This window comes from Cladophialophora yegresii (genome assembly GCF_000585515.1).
Source record: "Cladophialophora yegresii CBS 114405 chromosome Unknown aczIN-supercont1.1, whole genome shotgun sequence".
Classification (NCBI taxonomy): Eukaryota; Fungi; Ascomycota; class Eurotiomycetes; order Chaetothyriales; family Herpotrichiellaceae; genus Cladophialophora; species Cladophialophora yegresii.
Window position 1 is genome coordinate 2,778,964 of NW_006913045.1, and position 13,544 is coordinate 2,792,507.

A 13,544-nucleotide genomic window follows, 5' to 3' on the forward strand; every position below is an offset into this window, starting at 1 on the left:
GTATTAGACTGAGAACGTGTACTGATACCAGTGCGCTTGCAGCTACGTCTCGTTCCTTCCATCTATGCTCGTACAAATTTGAGCAGTTTGCATTTCTTCTGCTGCACTAACGGCTTGGGCTGTATGTCTACATCGGCAATTCACGAGCTGTTGCACGAATCAGAGATATTCAGCTCAACACGTGGTAGTGGTAATGCAGCGCTCATCTGCCTGCGAAATATTCTGCATGATATTTAAAAAGCTCGGTCATGAACGGTTTGAACGTCTATTGTTGCTTCCAATGGTTCCTGAGTTCTCGCGTGTCAACGGGTTTGCTCCCTTGCTCGTTCGGCGAGCTTACTACTCAGATCGATCATCTGCCTTCAGATTCACCAATCATATCCTTGAACTGAGTACTAGCTAATATCAGCCAAACGACCAGTCGCCATGGTTATGAGGACGCTACTTCTCACTGCACTCGCTGCCAGCCTTTCATTGGCATCTCCTTTTGAGCGAGCTGCGACGGCAGTCAACACAACTACGTGCAATGGGCAAACCTACGTATACCAGGCTCTGGCCGGCTACGGGTTCACTCCATCGGACTCTCGCGACAAATTTGGCGATACTGCTGGCGGCATCGGCAGTAGTGCTGCTATCGATCAGAAGTCGTGGGAAGTCGACAGCAACGGTGTCTACACAGGTATACTCTGGAGTCTTCCAGGTGAGTTGCCCTATCTCTAAAGCTGAACTTGTCGACCCGTACATTCATTCAGATAAGACGACGTGTCGGACATCCCATTCCAGTGTCTCAAATATACTCCAGTCGACAGCGTTTGAGTTGTCAATTGAGCAAGCCTTAGGGGTCGAAGGTACAGTCTCTGATGCCTTCACAGATCGCGGTTGGAATACTGAAGGCACTTTGAATTATCAACCTCGAGTTCATAAGTTCCAAATCACCTTCAAGCCTGACACGGTGTCGAACTCGAGCTCGCCCAACCTCCATTTGGAATATCTCGACACAATCCGCTTCACAGACCCTGTGGGAACACCCCTGACTGGCCTGGATCCTGACCAACAGCCGCCTTACCTTTCATTTCCTGGCTTCTCCGAGCTTCCATCCGCCACTTACATCGGGGATGGCTTTGGCGGCAATGGGACGGGCGGGCAAAGGGTCGTCGGCGACACTGAAGGTCTTGTTCTCGCCGACGACGGCTTCTGGATCTCAGACGAGTACGGGCCATACATTTTCCACTTCGACCACAGCGGGCGAATGACGGTCGCTATTCGCCCACCACCCGCAATCATTCCCCAGCGCAACGGCACCGATTCCTTCAACGCAGCCAGTCCACCAAGATATGACCCCAACATTACCACTACCCCAACGAATCCTACTAGCGGGCGGTCCAATAATCAGGGGCTTGAGGGCCTCACTTCCTCGCCAGACAGGAAGACCCTCTACGCACTCATGCAGTCCGCATTAGTCCAGGAGGGCGGTCGCAACGCCTCGACCCGCCGTCTCGCCCGCCTGCTCGAATACGACATCAGCGACGCGGCCCATCCCGTCTACAAGGCCGAGTATGTCGTTCCGTTGCCGGTCTTCGCGAACAGCACCCTCGTGGCTGCGCAGTCGGAGATCCACTTCATCAGCCCGACCCAGTTCCTGGTGCTTGCGCGTGATTCGGGTCGCGGCCACGGCCAATCCAACTCCCAGTCCCGATACCGCCATATCGATGTGTTTGACATCTCCAATGCCACAAACATCGCCAGTAGCGGAAGCAGTAAAGGGTACGACGCGACCACCGCGGCCGTCGCCTCCGTGGACGGCGTCCTTGCATCCACCGTGGTCCCAGCCACCTACTGCCCGTGGCTCGACTTCAACGTCAACGCCCAGCTCAACCGATTTGGTGTCCACAATGGTGGCGAGCAGGATGCCGGCCTTCTCAACGAGAAATGGGAGTCCATTGCCATTGCGCCTGTCAACCCGCCCTCGAACGCTGGGTGGAAGGACTGGCAGGCTGGGTCTCAGGGCGAATACTTCATTTTCAGCCTAAGTGACAACGACTTCATCACCCAGAATGGGTTCATGAATGGAGGGCAACTCCCGTATGCGGACGAGAGCGGGTATAGTCTGGATAATCAGGTTTTGGTCTTCAAGGTCTCCCTTCCTGTCGCGTAAGCTCAAGTACGCCCAGCCAGCAGGACGCCCAGCCCATGTCGGTTGGGAGAAAAGTCGATCGCGGGGGTATTTAAGGGCTCGACCGACTTATCATCTGTGCATCCAAGATACCTGCAGGTACGCGATTCACGCAATGTATATGAGACTGAGACAATCACATCAGCTTATGCAAGGTCCACGTGCATCATTGCGTATTAGCTCTGCTTTTCGAGATGGCTTACCCACGGTGACGCGCTTTCGGAATGACAAGCGTTTGTTTCGGAGTCTACAGCATGGTGAGCACAGCATGGAATATTCACTGTAAGCCACCTGGACCAAGTAGACGTACCTAAGTACCTTTTGGACTAAAAGTTCGAGTGCTTCGGTCAACAAGCGAGCTGCAAGTCATGGCGCCGCCGTCGCCGATGAAAACGAGGAAGGTAGGCGTATCAGTCGGCTAGATCAGAGCAGAACAGAACAGACAGTCTACATTCTCATTCTCATTCTTACTATAATGTACTTGCTGGTCGGGGAGGATCTCCCAGCATTGACTGCGCGTCCACGCTACTTCTCCCCTTTCTGCGGCTGACTTCGGTTGGGATTGGGTGTCCGGCTCGGACTCCAGAAACACTTCAATCCCAAAGCAAGTCGCCCGATCGGGGTAGATGCGCGTGGCGATCGCGGTGCGCTCGTTGACAAACACCTCGAGCGCGCTGACGTCGTAAAGGGCTCGCACGTCGAGCGGTTCCTGCGGCACGGTGCCAGTGCCAGACGTGTCACAAAAGCGGAATAAAGTATGAGGAGCCGTCTCCGGGGTCGTGTCCACCCCGGCAATGGTCGTGGATTGGGACCGGTCGATCACGAACGTCTCTTCCCTTGCGTCGAAGTACATGGTCGTACGCTGCTTGGCGTCGGCGGAGTGCAGCATCGATAGGCCCACGCGACGGGTGTCAAGGGCCAGCAAGCAGGATACGTCGATCTCCAGGTGCGCCGTCGGGTGGGGGAACATGGCTATACGGGTACTGGTAGCGTGCTTCATGGCTGGTGTGGGTGAGGGAAATGGTAACAGGTTGCCACGTAGCTTCTCGAGTGCGGGATGTGGGGCCGACGCCAGGGTGGATATGGTGTATGTGCCTTTGGGTTCGAGCGTTTTTCCGATCGAGGTGATCTTTGACAAAGCGGTCGCCAGCGCGCCGTGGACGGAGTGTAACTCGCTGTGCTTGACCACTCGTGGGAGGGAGAGCATCCCCGACCAGCACTGCCTGTCATGCCATATCTCGGGGAGGTCGTGCTCCTGCAGCCATCCGAACACTACGTGATGTTGCGAGATCGGGTCCCAGAATGAGTTGGCGGCATAGTATCTCCTGCCGTGGTCGAGACGGCCTCCGTAGTCGAATGTCATCGTCGGTTTCCCCTTGTCGTCTATTCCTATCCATGCGTGCATCCACATTTGTGCGTTGTGCGGCTTTCCCTGCTCTGACAGACATCCTTCCACGGACATGATGAGGTAGTCATGAGGTTGTGCTGATTTGTCAGTCGTGGACAGAAAATTACCGACTTCCCAGTTGACGCCGTAGTCGCCGGTCCATTGAGACGGCGTGTGGTTGATACATGGAGCACTCAACGGTCCTAGATATTCCCACGAGTTCAACGCGTCCTTTCCGATCGCGTACAGAAAAGCGGCGGGCGCTTTGTCTTTGATACCGCCAGACACAAGTCCGTATAAGCGTTTGCCAGGCTCTCTGCCAAGGGCACGGTCCATGGAATGCCACTCGGCCACATACGGATCGCGCCAGCCAATGACATCCAGTTCCGGAGGCGGTCCTGGGACAATGGGGTTGCCTGTGTACGGTATCCAAGACTTGCCGTCATCACGAGATGTTGCCATGTGGATACGCTCGGAGCCGCGGTCATACGGGAGCGTGTAGTGAATGGGAAGTCTCCGTGCAGAGGTGTACAGGATGGTCAGCACTCCATCGGCCTGACCATCCACATTCGTTGGTTGAAGACATCCCGTAAACACGCCTTTGCTACCACCGTCTGATTCTGGAATGATCGAAGGAGTGCTTAAGACCTCCCACGAACAGAGATCTCTGCTTCGCGCGTTTCCCCATGATATACTTTTCCAATGAGCCGATCCAGGATTCCATTGGTAGGCCACATGGTAGAGGCCCGTCCTGGGGTCGTAGCCGAGTCCGCACGCGTCGTTCATCCAGCCACTAGGGGCTTGCAGATGATATTGTGGCCGCCATCGCAGAAAGTCTTCACTGGGGGACAAATTCTTCGAGTCCATGCCGTTGAAAGGAGTACCGAGCCGCGTCCTCTGCGACAATGTGTCTCGTTCAGTGCATGAGAGGGGCAGATCGTCATTTGCCCCCAAATCAACTATGGCTCACTGGACTCTGGAGAGTCGCTCTTCAATAGCACGTCAGAGCAGGCTTCGGTCAGGTCGCGTCACTCGATGCTTCGAACATGATTTTGACGAGAATGCTCTGCAGGTACATTTCGACTGAGCCTTTCACAGTGGTGCAGCTGGTATCCAAGCTTGGGACATGGCAGAGCCACTGTATTCAGTACCACAGTTCATTTCTCAGAGTCCAGGATTGGCAGAAGGCTCCAGCAAGCAACGGAAACTCATCAGATTCGTGGTGAGATGAAGTTGCCATATGCGGGGTTATACTCCGCAAGGGCGGAATACAGCAGGCCATATGGTTAGACACGCACATCCACCAGTAGCCTTGCCAGCCTTGCCAGCCTTGCCGCTAGTGGGAAGGACTTTAAACTCTTCAGGGTGCAATATTTTTCCCTTTACTAAGCCAGTGCTGCCGCGCAAGCAGACTGGACCTTGCATCTGGCCGAATTATCACCCTTTGAACTGGTGACCATTTGCGAGGATGCAGGGATACTTATCGCTGGCCCCGATCACGCTGCCCCGTACGGAGTATACTTGTAGTACCGCGACTCGCCCACCAGCCACCGCAAGGCCGCCACCCGCAAAGACCCGGCCCGCGAAAGTGCTGGTCTCCTGAAGATGCGGGAAATGTAAAATCCCTCTTGCGACGCTTCACGCAGCTCGATATACCGCGCTTCATCCTCCTCTCAGATGCCGTCTTTCCTTTGGGATAGCACGCTGATTTCTCACCATGCACGTCTAGCCGGTCTGTACGAGTGAGACTGCTGACTCATTGCTAGGCACGCTGGGCACGCTGGAATCGTGAAGCTCACCTCATATCCATTACATATCTGGGGTGGAATGAGACGCTGCTTCGCTTATTGAGAGTCAGCCGCTCTTTCAGCCCTCTTCTTTGCCACCGGCACCGTTCGTCTAGCGAAATCCCAATTTGCGATTCCATAAGGCGTATGCACCTTGGCTGCAACCTCCCTATGAGGTGCAATGTGGCTCCCGTCTTTCTGATACCAGCTCGCATCGACGGTAATCAAGAGACCACCCGTGCCACCCCCCAGCACATCTTGCCGATCTTCCGTTGTCCTTTCCCTTGCATGTTCGGTTCTTGGGACCAGGGTCACGGGCGCACCAAGAAAACCACTCGCACACCGGGTTTGGCTGGGGCTATATCTTACAAAGGCCCTCTGGGCTTAGGTAAAGGCCGCCTAAGGAGCCCAGCAGCAGCATAGTCAGTCTTCCGGTTGCAACCTGTCCATAGAATATTCTTTCCATTATCAAAGGCGCGCAGCTGTTCTCGTCCAGGAATCTGTCCCTTTTCTTCTGTTGTGCCTTGCTTCGGAAACCAACCCGCCGAGTGTTACTTCTTGTCGGCACGACTTATCCGCATTTCCACGCATGCCTCGTCTATCGTCACGACGAGGTCCCAAGCCCCGAGCGACACCAACTCGACCACAATAAATGCGTCAATGATGGTATTTTGCCGACCGCGACTATCGTTTCCTGCTAGCTTGTTCCTTTGCCCTTCCATCATCGGCGATTACTCGGGGGAGGCCACGAGGCTACGTGATCACGAAGTCAACTCTCAGCAGCTCTACAACAAGAACTCCTCGCCACCACTGAACATCACAGGGCCTGGATGACCTGTTGACTCCTTCAAAAATCCCTCGAGTGACACCATTATACAACGTCAATCTGTCTTTCTGCATCTCCGAAATCCAGCAGCCAAACAATCACCAAGTCCAGCACGTCCAGCCCAACAACCAACAGAGATGGTCTCCAAGCACTCTAGTATAACAGTCCAAATCACCGAGCCGGAATCGCAGATGGAAACCCCAGGCGTCTCATGTTGGGATTTCGCATACCCAACTGGCAAATGCGACCCTGCGCCCACGAAAAGCTGTTACTTCTCGAAGTCGCACAAATCAAAGCAGGGTGAGCGCTTTCTCACGCCCACTGTTGGGCCGGCAAATGACATCTCGCACGGTGAACGACCTCGTCAGAAGAGCAAGAAGCGGAGCAAACACGCCGGTGAGACCTTAGAGCCGAGGACGTACCTCCTCTCCTCGCCGACGCCGGTCTCGATCACCTATCCGCAGACCAAAACCACCATCTCCACGCTTTTGTCCCAACCAAACACCAAACTCATCTACTTGGTTCCACAGGCGAACATTGTGTGTCCGAAGGTCTGCGAGTTGATGCGACTGCCCCGTGCAACGGGCAGCAAGTTCCAGGTCCTCCCTGTCCCGCCGGAGATCAAAATGAAGGCTGGAGGTAGCGACAGCTGCCCGATTAGCGACGTCATGGCCGTTCAGGAGGTTGTCCAAAAAGTGCTGAAGAATACGAAGGCCAGGAACTTTGACGGGTATATCGCCTTCGAAGACGAGCGGGAGGCATGGACCTTCTTGGAGCATGTCGGCAAGGGAGTGAAGTGTTCGGCGACGAGTGGTTGAGAGCCGAATAGGGATGGGCCCCTATCGGGCCAACCGTATCAAATCTGCCACCTGTTCATCTGTCTGTTAGTCAGCCTCGTTTGCGCCTCATCCAGCTCCAATGCCCCTTCACATCCTCGAGCATTTCCCTCCATTTCGGCAGGTCCTCGGCTCCAGGGCCGAGCCTCAGTTCGATCGCCTCAATGCACAACTTGGTGTATCTCTTCGCCCCTCTTTCGCTGCCGACGGAGTTATACACCAGTGCTGCGAGACAGTACGCCGGATCAAGATAGCCGTTCAGCCCTTCTTCACGGTGGATCTGAATGAGCCGTTCCGCTTGTTTGGTGCTGGCCGTAGAAGTCGGATCCGACCAGCGCGAGAGCGACCTTTGAAGAGCCGTGATCTCAGCGAGCGCCGCATCTCCGGCCTCGCCCCTCCGGCAGCGCGGGCACGTACATTCGAATCCGAAAGAGTCCGAGAGATACTTCTGTCGTTTCGCAAACCCATCCAACGGATTCGTGTACGCAATGGTGATCTCGTCGTCCTTTGCGATCGCCCTCGTCGCACGGACTGTATGCGCCAGAGCCGTCGAGTTGAATCCAAAGATGGCATTCGGCGCACAGTCGTGGTTGATCCGCGAGGGTTCGGGAATCACGGCAAGATGCGCCGTGCCACCAATGCACATCTCGAATGAATTCGCGGTGGCGACATCTTGCATGAAAAACGCTTTATCGTGGAACATAGTGGCGAGAGCGCGGTACGCGGCTCCTGTCCGAGCCGGCAAGCGGCTCACTGCGTGGTGGAGGAACGACTCCCTCTCGTTCTTCGGCAGGACGTTTTCTTTGTACGCGAGCAGGACGGGCGTGTACGACGTGGTCAGATCGCCCGGGTTTAGGGCATGGCTAGCGAACATACCAATACCTTTGCTGGGAGTCGTCTCGGTGTACCAGGCGTGGGTAGGGACGTTGATCGAGGGCTCGTAATCCACAGGGTGGGAGACGACGAGTGAAGCTACCGTTTCGGCGTGCTGAGGGGTGGTGAAGATGGAAATACCCCTTCCGTTACTGAATTTGGTGTCAGTATAGACGCATAACTTGCTTTGAATCCGTGCAAGGTGTTCTGTGCAGATGGGTTCATAGGACCACGGCGAGAAGGAGTTTTCACCCTTCACATCCAATCCGTCCAGCGTGGCGTCGTCGTCTTCGGTGTGCAGATCGAGCTCGAGTTCGCTAGACTGTAGAAGTCGTTCCAAAGCGATCTCGTACGCTGCCTCGGTGCGTTCGACCACTGATGTCGTGAAGACCCGTGGCACGCACAACGATAGACTCAATGCTACGATATGTCTCCAGATCCACAATAGTTTCCGGGCCATGGTTAGCGAAGGTTCTGACTCGCAACTACTCCCAGCTGCCACCGGACGCGGCCGAGGGTGATGCCGTCCTGTCGACTACAATGAGTCTGGACTTGTGTGCCGTTTCCGTGCCGGGTAAGTTAGTAGAGATAATAGGCTTTGAACAGCCTACCATGAGCCAAATGGAGGCAATGAATGAAGCCCCACACAAGTTCCCCAGCATCGGGGTCCCCACTTCTCTTATACTTAAATCGATCATCTGGAACTGCTGATCCTCGATCGGAATTCATCTCGACTCTAGGCATTTGAGAAAGATGAAGGCTCCCAAGTACGCAGAGATCAACGGCGGGGATGTCACGACGACAGTACAGTATCTCCAGCCCGGGTCGAAGAACATTCGATACTTTGGCAAGGGTAAAGAGGTGAACATTGGCAAGTACGACGATGTATCCGTCGTCATCCACGACGCGCGGCCCAACAAGGACGAGTATACGCTGGAGAATGGAGGATTCGCGTTAGTTCAGCATGATTCCAAAGTATGCTAATTACTACATTCAACGGTAGAGCCGAATTGACATGGACAGGTCACGGAATGGAACTCGCGCGAGCAATTGGACACGATCTACCCTGACGAGATGGCCGCGCTGGTCAAGTCGATGACTGGCGCGGACGACGTGGTCGTTGTCAGCCCGCCCGTGCTGCGCAAGACGTTGGCCGAAGTCGGCTTGGGACATCAGCCTCGCGCCGCAGACGTGCACACGGATTGGTCACCCGCAAATGCCGAAGAGACGGCAGTACGGCACGCAGATAAGGATGGAATAACGTACTCGCGCTGCATCTTCGTCAACGTCTGGCGCGCGTTGTCGCCTCCGCCGCAGGACTGGCCACTGGCTGTCATTGATGCGCGGACCGTCGGCGCCGACGAGGGCGTGGGTTACCCGATGATCATCGTGGACAAGATCCCCGAGACGCTGCCAATGGTGCCACAGCCATCGTATTTTATCGAGGGTGCCAATTTCAATTACAACCCAGAGCACCAATGGTGCTATTTTCGAGATATGAAGATTGACGAGGTTCTGGCGTTCAAGCTTTATGACTCCGATAGACATCGTGGGTCGCAGAGCTGGAGGTGTCCTCACACAGCCTTTTTGAATCCGGTGGAAGGGAGCTCACCAAGGGAAAGCGTCGAAGTTAGGACGATTTGTTATTTTAGATAACAACCCGATACTTGTGACCCCGAACAAGACATCGTGCAAAGTTACATTGATTTCCAATTGGTCCCTAGGTACTCAACGATAGAGATTTACACAGAGTGTAAGACGGGGAAACTTCGACGGGGCTTGCATTGGTAGCGGAGACCAGCCGGTATACTGGGGTACATGGAGCGAACGCGAAGGCTAGAGTAGGTAACAGCGAGTACGAGCGAAAAGGTGAGAGAAAACGTCTGGCTTTTCCCGGGGGTCCGCCGGAAAGGGCTGGCTGGGGTGCGACAAAAGCGGCACGTGTTGGGTGAGTCGCACGTGAGCTTTGGGTGGTTTCGCCCGTCCTGAATGGCCAATATCGAAGTCATAAAATGTTGCGGACTGCAAGGACTCAACAGGAAATGGTAGAGAGCAGGGTGTGGCTTGGTACAATGATACACAAGAACCTTCTGGCATGCCTTGTGCGTTAAGGCGGGGTTGCCTCAGCTCGCAGCGCGAGTGAGAGTTTTTGTCCTCGAAGTCGAAGTTGAACATCGGATTTCGGGTTGATACTGCGGTCTGCCTGCAGGAGGAACTGTGCGTGAATATCAGGTACTCCAGCCGGAGATGAAGTTCAATTGAGGTGAGGCAGAGAAGAGAGTGAATGCACCGAGTACGTAAACTTAGATGCCTGTGAATTTGTGTCTCAACCCCGGAGATCTTCCGATCGAGGGGCTGCGGTAATGCCCGACCATTACGTCATTGTCACTGTCCTCGTGCCCGTCGCCAGCCGCCTTGCCGCTATCAAATGCTCCTGAGAATCGAGGTTCATCCCACTGTCACCATCCCACCCTTCATCTTGTAACCTGTTGACCAAGATTCCCATTCTCTTGTGTCTTATAAGTAGGACTTTCTTTCCCAGCCACATTCTTCTTTGCTTTTCCAGCCTGAATCAGAGTCTTGACCACATCCTAGTTCGCTTTTCCAGCAATCAAACAACTCGAACAGACTCCCTTGCTTCTTTACCACCACTCACATCCAAGATGCCTCTCTTCAACGTGAGCTCTGCGCGTCAAAATCTAGATAATCCACACTGACGGTCATCTCAAGGTCACACTCAAAGAGAACGCCTCTCCAGAAGAGCTCAAGAAGGCGAAGGACAAAGCGACGGCCGATGGCGGGGAGATCAAGCACGAGTTCACCCTGATCAAAGGTTTCACGTAAGGGCTTCTCGAACTCTCTTTCTCACATCCCGCGAAGCTGACAAGTCTGCGTGTTATAGTGTTGAATTCCCCGAAGACAAGGTCGGCGTCCTCCAGACCAACGACCACATCCACGTCGAGCAGGACTCAGAGGTCAAGACACAATAGGCGAGTGCCTGGTGACCTTGTGCTTAGGAAGACAGTCGATCGGAGCTTTGACGAGATTTCACATGACATGAACGGGGAATGAATGGGCTTCAATTCTATAAACGAATCAAAAAAACACCTTCTTTTCTCTCCATTCCGGTGGGCCTGATGATACAGCTATGATGGCAATCATGGGGCCACAATGAATTGAGCACGTGGATGCACGGATGGCACGCGATCCACAGTATAGGGTCAAAACACCAGATCTGCATGAATGGTCCGGCACGTGGGATATTGGCTGATCGGATGGCACGAAACATCGCATCGAAATCCTCAGACGCACTGACACGCGGACGAACAGCTAGAATTGGAATCCAATGCTCATATTTGAAGCCATCGCCCTCCACTCCTATGCACGCCCCTCTCTTGATCTCACGCTAGAAATCTGTAGCCCGCCCATTATAAGTCCAATCTCCCGAAGCGCCCCATCGCAGCGGCTCGTTCTTGGGCCCTCCAACCTCGCCCGTCTTGGGATTGACATCGCCTTCAAACTCGGGCTGCGCCCCTCTGACCACATTGGGATGTAATTCTTCGCCCTTGCCCCTCGCCTCAATCACCTTGTCGTACATTTCCTTGAGCACTGAGGGCCCCGTTCCGCCCTCGGAGTCCTCGCTGGCGGTACTGATCCTGTCGACGCGCTGCGAGACCGTGGTCTGCGCGTCGGCGACTTCCGCGGCCGTCGAGTCAGGAGACTGGTTGATCCGCGGCGGGGCGCGCCGTTCTGACACGGGCGTCGAGAATGCGCCGGTCGACTGGCGCTGGAGGGACTCGAAGATTTCTTGCTCTTCCTTGGGCAGCCGCGGCGGGGCGGCCATGCCTTGGAAGGAGAACGAGGATGGCTCGTCTTTCTTGACACGGGGCGTTGTGCTCAGGTGGCGGCGGGCTGGGGAGGTGAATCGGGAGCGCTCGCGAGTGGCTGAGCGGGCGAGAGTAGGTGTGAAGAGATGAGCGCGGGGAGCCGCGCAGTGAGCTGCTCGGGGCACACTGATTGCGGTTTTCATTGTAGTGAGCGGGTGATACTGAGCCAGATACGTGTTTGGCTTTGATCCAGTACGAGTAGAGTGGTCACTCGTGCTCTGTCGAGTATGAGTAGCGAGGAGTGAAAGAGGGAGATCCAGATGGCAAATAAACTCGTGGGCCGCCACGCAAAGCCTAGAGTCTCCGAAGTCGCCCCAGCGAGCAACATATCCCTCGGCAAGATCCGTCACCATCAATGACGAAGTACATCCGTAATAGCAAGGTGTAATTGAACGAACCGCCATTTGAGGTTCTAACCATTAAATTGAGATATCATGCCTCCAACGACAAGAACAGCTCGAGATGAATATCTAGCTATCAAGGAGTGACCACCATAATCCTGAAACAGAAGAGAAACACCTTGTAGGCCCATCGCCTCCGAAGCTACCAGACCAGCACAATCAGAACTATGATGGAGCCGCTGCTGGAGTGGTTGTCGTTGCTACTGCACGTGTAGTTGACGCCGTGCTGCTCGATGAGCTTGCGCCAGAAGAGGGGGCTGCACCTCCCAGACCTGCTAAATCCGCAGCCCAAGCACCGCTGTTGAACTCGGCATTGACCTCGCTGATCTGTCCCGAAGGACTGATCGTGAAGGTGTCGATCCCTTTGACAGCGTATTGACCCGAGCCGATCCCTTTGGCAACCCATCGCCAGGCAATCTTGTTACAGGTGTTGAAGATCTCGAGGGTAGTCACAGTGGGAATAGGTGGCTGGCTGCCTTGACCGGCAATAAAGGCCTGCTTGCTGGGGAAGGTAGCCCCTCCGAGCTAAAGAAGGTTGGTCAATCTGCATGGGTTAAAGATCGAGCAGAAGACTCACAGGATACCCAGCGAGGAAATTGATGGAGTCGCTATTGTCTTTGAAGTCATCCGCCAACAGGGTAGTCGCCTTGAACGCGAAGTCTGGTGCTTGCGGAGCAGTCAACAAGGAAGAGAAGGTTTTGACGATGTTCTCGGCTTGAGCGGAGCTGAGACAGGTGTAGGTCGGCTGAGCGACTCCGAGACAGGAGCAAGCACTACTGTAACGGGTGTTCCCACCGCAAGCCGAAGCGTATGATGGAACCGTTGGAGTAGGCAGCGGACTGAAGAAAGCAGAGCAGTCTGCCTGACGAGTGGCTAGTGGCTGCGGAGCATTCGTGCCGGTCACGGCTCTTTGAAGCTGTTAGCATTACACTGCGGTCGGGAAGGTCGCCAGTCCTTTACCTGGCACAGTTGTCGGCAGCGCAGACCCCTCGCTCCTTCATGAACGGGTTAGATCCCCACGGGTTGGCGGCCACGAAGGGCACGGACGCGGAGACAGCAAAGAGAAGGGACTTCATGTCGAGAGGGGTTTGCAGGGGATATTGGGTTCAATGTTCTTCCTAGATCTTGTCTCAAGAGGCTGCCTCGCTCAACTCACAACGACCGCTGGGAGGGAGAGACAAGTCTTTTATCTCTGGTTCTTTGAAAAACACAAGCATGGTAAAGGGATCCGTGCATTCAAACCTACTACGGGATGTCTCAATCAACTTTGTAAACAATCTCAGACATCGGCGACCGGACCAGGGTGCGAAATACGAAGTCGAGCAAAAATAGACGCTGAGGGCATGTTTTCTCGGTTCTAGTCACGGGAGATGT

General features: G+C 54.7%; 8 protein-coding genes across 8 annotated transcripts; 4 read left to right on the forward strand and 4 right to left on the reverse strand.

The window, feature by feature from the left end:
* Window positions 1-426: 426 nt before the first annotated feature.
* A1O7_00984 (uncharacterized protein) lies at window positions 427-2,155 on the forward strand (the record flags this gene model as incomplete). Its single annotated transcript, XM_007755023.1, has 2 exons — window positions 427-700; window positions 873-2,155. The coding sequence occupies 2 exons, from the start codon at window positions 427-429 to the stop codon at window positions 2,153-2,155; spliced, it is 1,557 nt and encodes a 518-aa protein (XP_007753213.1).
* A 436-nt stretch (window positions 2,156-2,591) lies between these two features.
* Window positions 2,592-4,427, reverse strand: A1O7_00985 (uncharacterized protein; the record flags this gene model as incomplete). Its single annotated transcript, XM_007755024.1, has 1 exon — window positions 2,592-4,427. One exon carries the CDS (start codon window positions 4,425-4,427, stop codon window positions 2,592-2,594), a length of 1,836 nt encoding a protein of 611 aa, XP_007753214.1.
* A 1,883-nt stretch (window positions 4,428-6,310) lies between these two features.
* On the forward strand, window positions 6,311-6,991 carry A1O7_00986 (uncharacterized protein; the record flags this gene model as incomplete). The annotated part of the gene is made up of 1 exon (XM_007755025.1): window positions 6,311-6,991. The coding sequence occupies one exon, from the start codon at window positions 6,311-6,313 to the stop codon at window positions 6,989-6,991; it is 681 nt and encodes a 226-aa protein (XP_007753215.1).
* Window positions 6,992-7,061: 70 nt separating this feature from the next.
* On the reverse strand, window positions 7,062-8,342 carry A1O7_00987 (uncharacterized protein; the record flags this gene model as incomplete). The annotated part of the gene is made up of 1 exon (XM_007755026.1): window positions 7,062-8,342. One exon carries the CDS (start codon window positions 8,340-8,342, stop codon window positions 7,062-7,064), a length of 1,281 nt encoding a protein of 426 aa, XP_007753216.1.
* Window positions 8,343-8,635: 293 nt separating this feature from the next.
* A1O7_00988 (uncharacterized protein) lies at window positions 8,636-9,538 on the forward strand (the record flags this gene model as incomplete). Its single annotated transcript, XM_007755027.1, has 2 exons — window positions 8,636-8,857; window positions 8,906-9,538. 2 exons carry the CDS (start codon window positions 8,636-8,638, stop codon window positions 9,536-9,538), a joined length of 855 nt encoding a protein of 284 aa, XP_007753217.1.
* A 1,007-nt stretch (window positions 9,539-10,545) lies between these two features.
* Window positions 10,546-10,872, forward strand: A1O7_00989 (uncharacterized protein; the record flags this gene model as incomplete). Its single annotated transcript, XM_007755028.1, has 3 exons — window positions 10,546-10,560; window positions 10,613-10,722; window positions 10,785-10,872. The coding sequence occupies 3 exons, from the start codon at window positions 10,546-10,548 to the stop codon at window positions 10,870-10,872; spliced, it is 213 nt and encodes a 70-aa protein (XP_007753218.1).
* Window positions 10,873-11,288: 416 nt separating this feature from the next.
* On the reverse strand, window positions 11,289-11,912 carry A1O7_00990 (uncharacterized protein; the record flags this gene model as incomplete). The annotated part of the gene is made up of 1 exon (XM_007755029.1): window positions 11,289-11,912. The coding sequence occupies one exon, from the start codon at window positions 11,910-11,912 to the stop codon at window positions 11,289-11,291; it is 624 nt and encodes a 207-aa protein (XP_007753219.1).
* A 423-nt stretch (window positions 11,913-12,335) lies between these two features.
* Window positions 12,336-13,246, reverse strand: A1O7_00991 (uncharacterized protein; the record flags this gene model as incomplete). Its single annotated transcript, XM_007755030.1, has 3 exons — window positions 12,336-12,695; window positions 12,748-13,078; window positions 13,131-13,246. The coding sequence occupies 3 exons, from the start codon at window positions 13,244-13,246 to the stop codon at window positions 12,336-12,338; spliced, it is 807 nt and encodes a 268-aa protein (XP_007753220.1).
* Window positions 13,247-13,544: the final 298 nt, after the last annotated feature.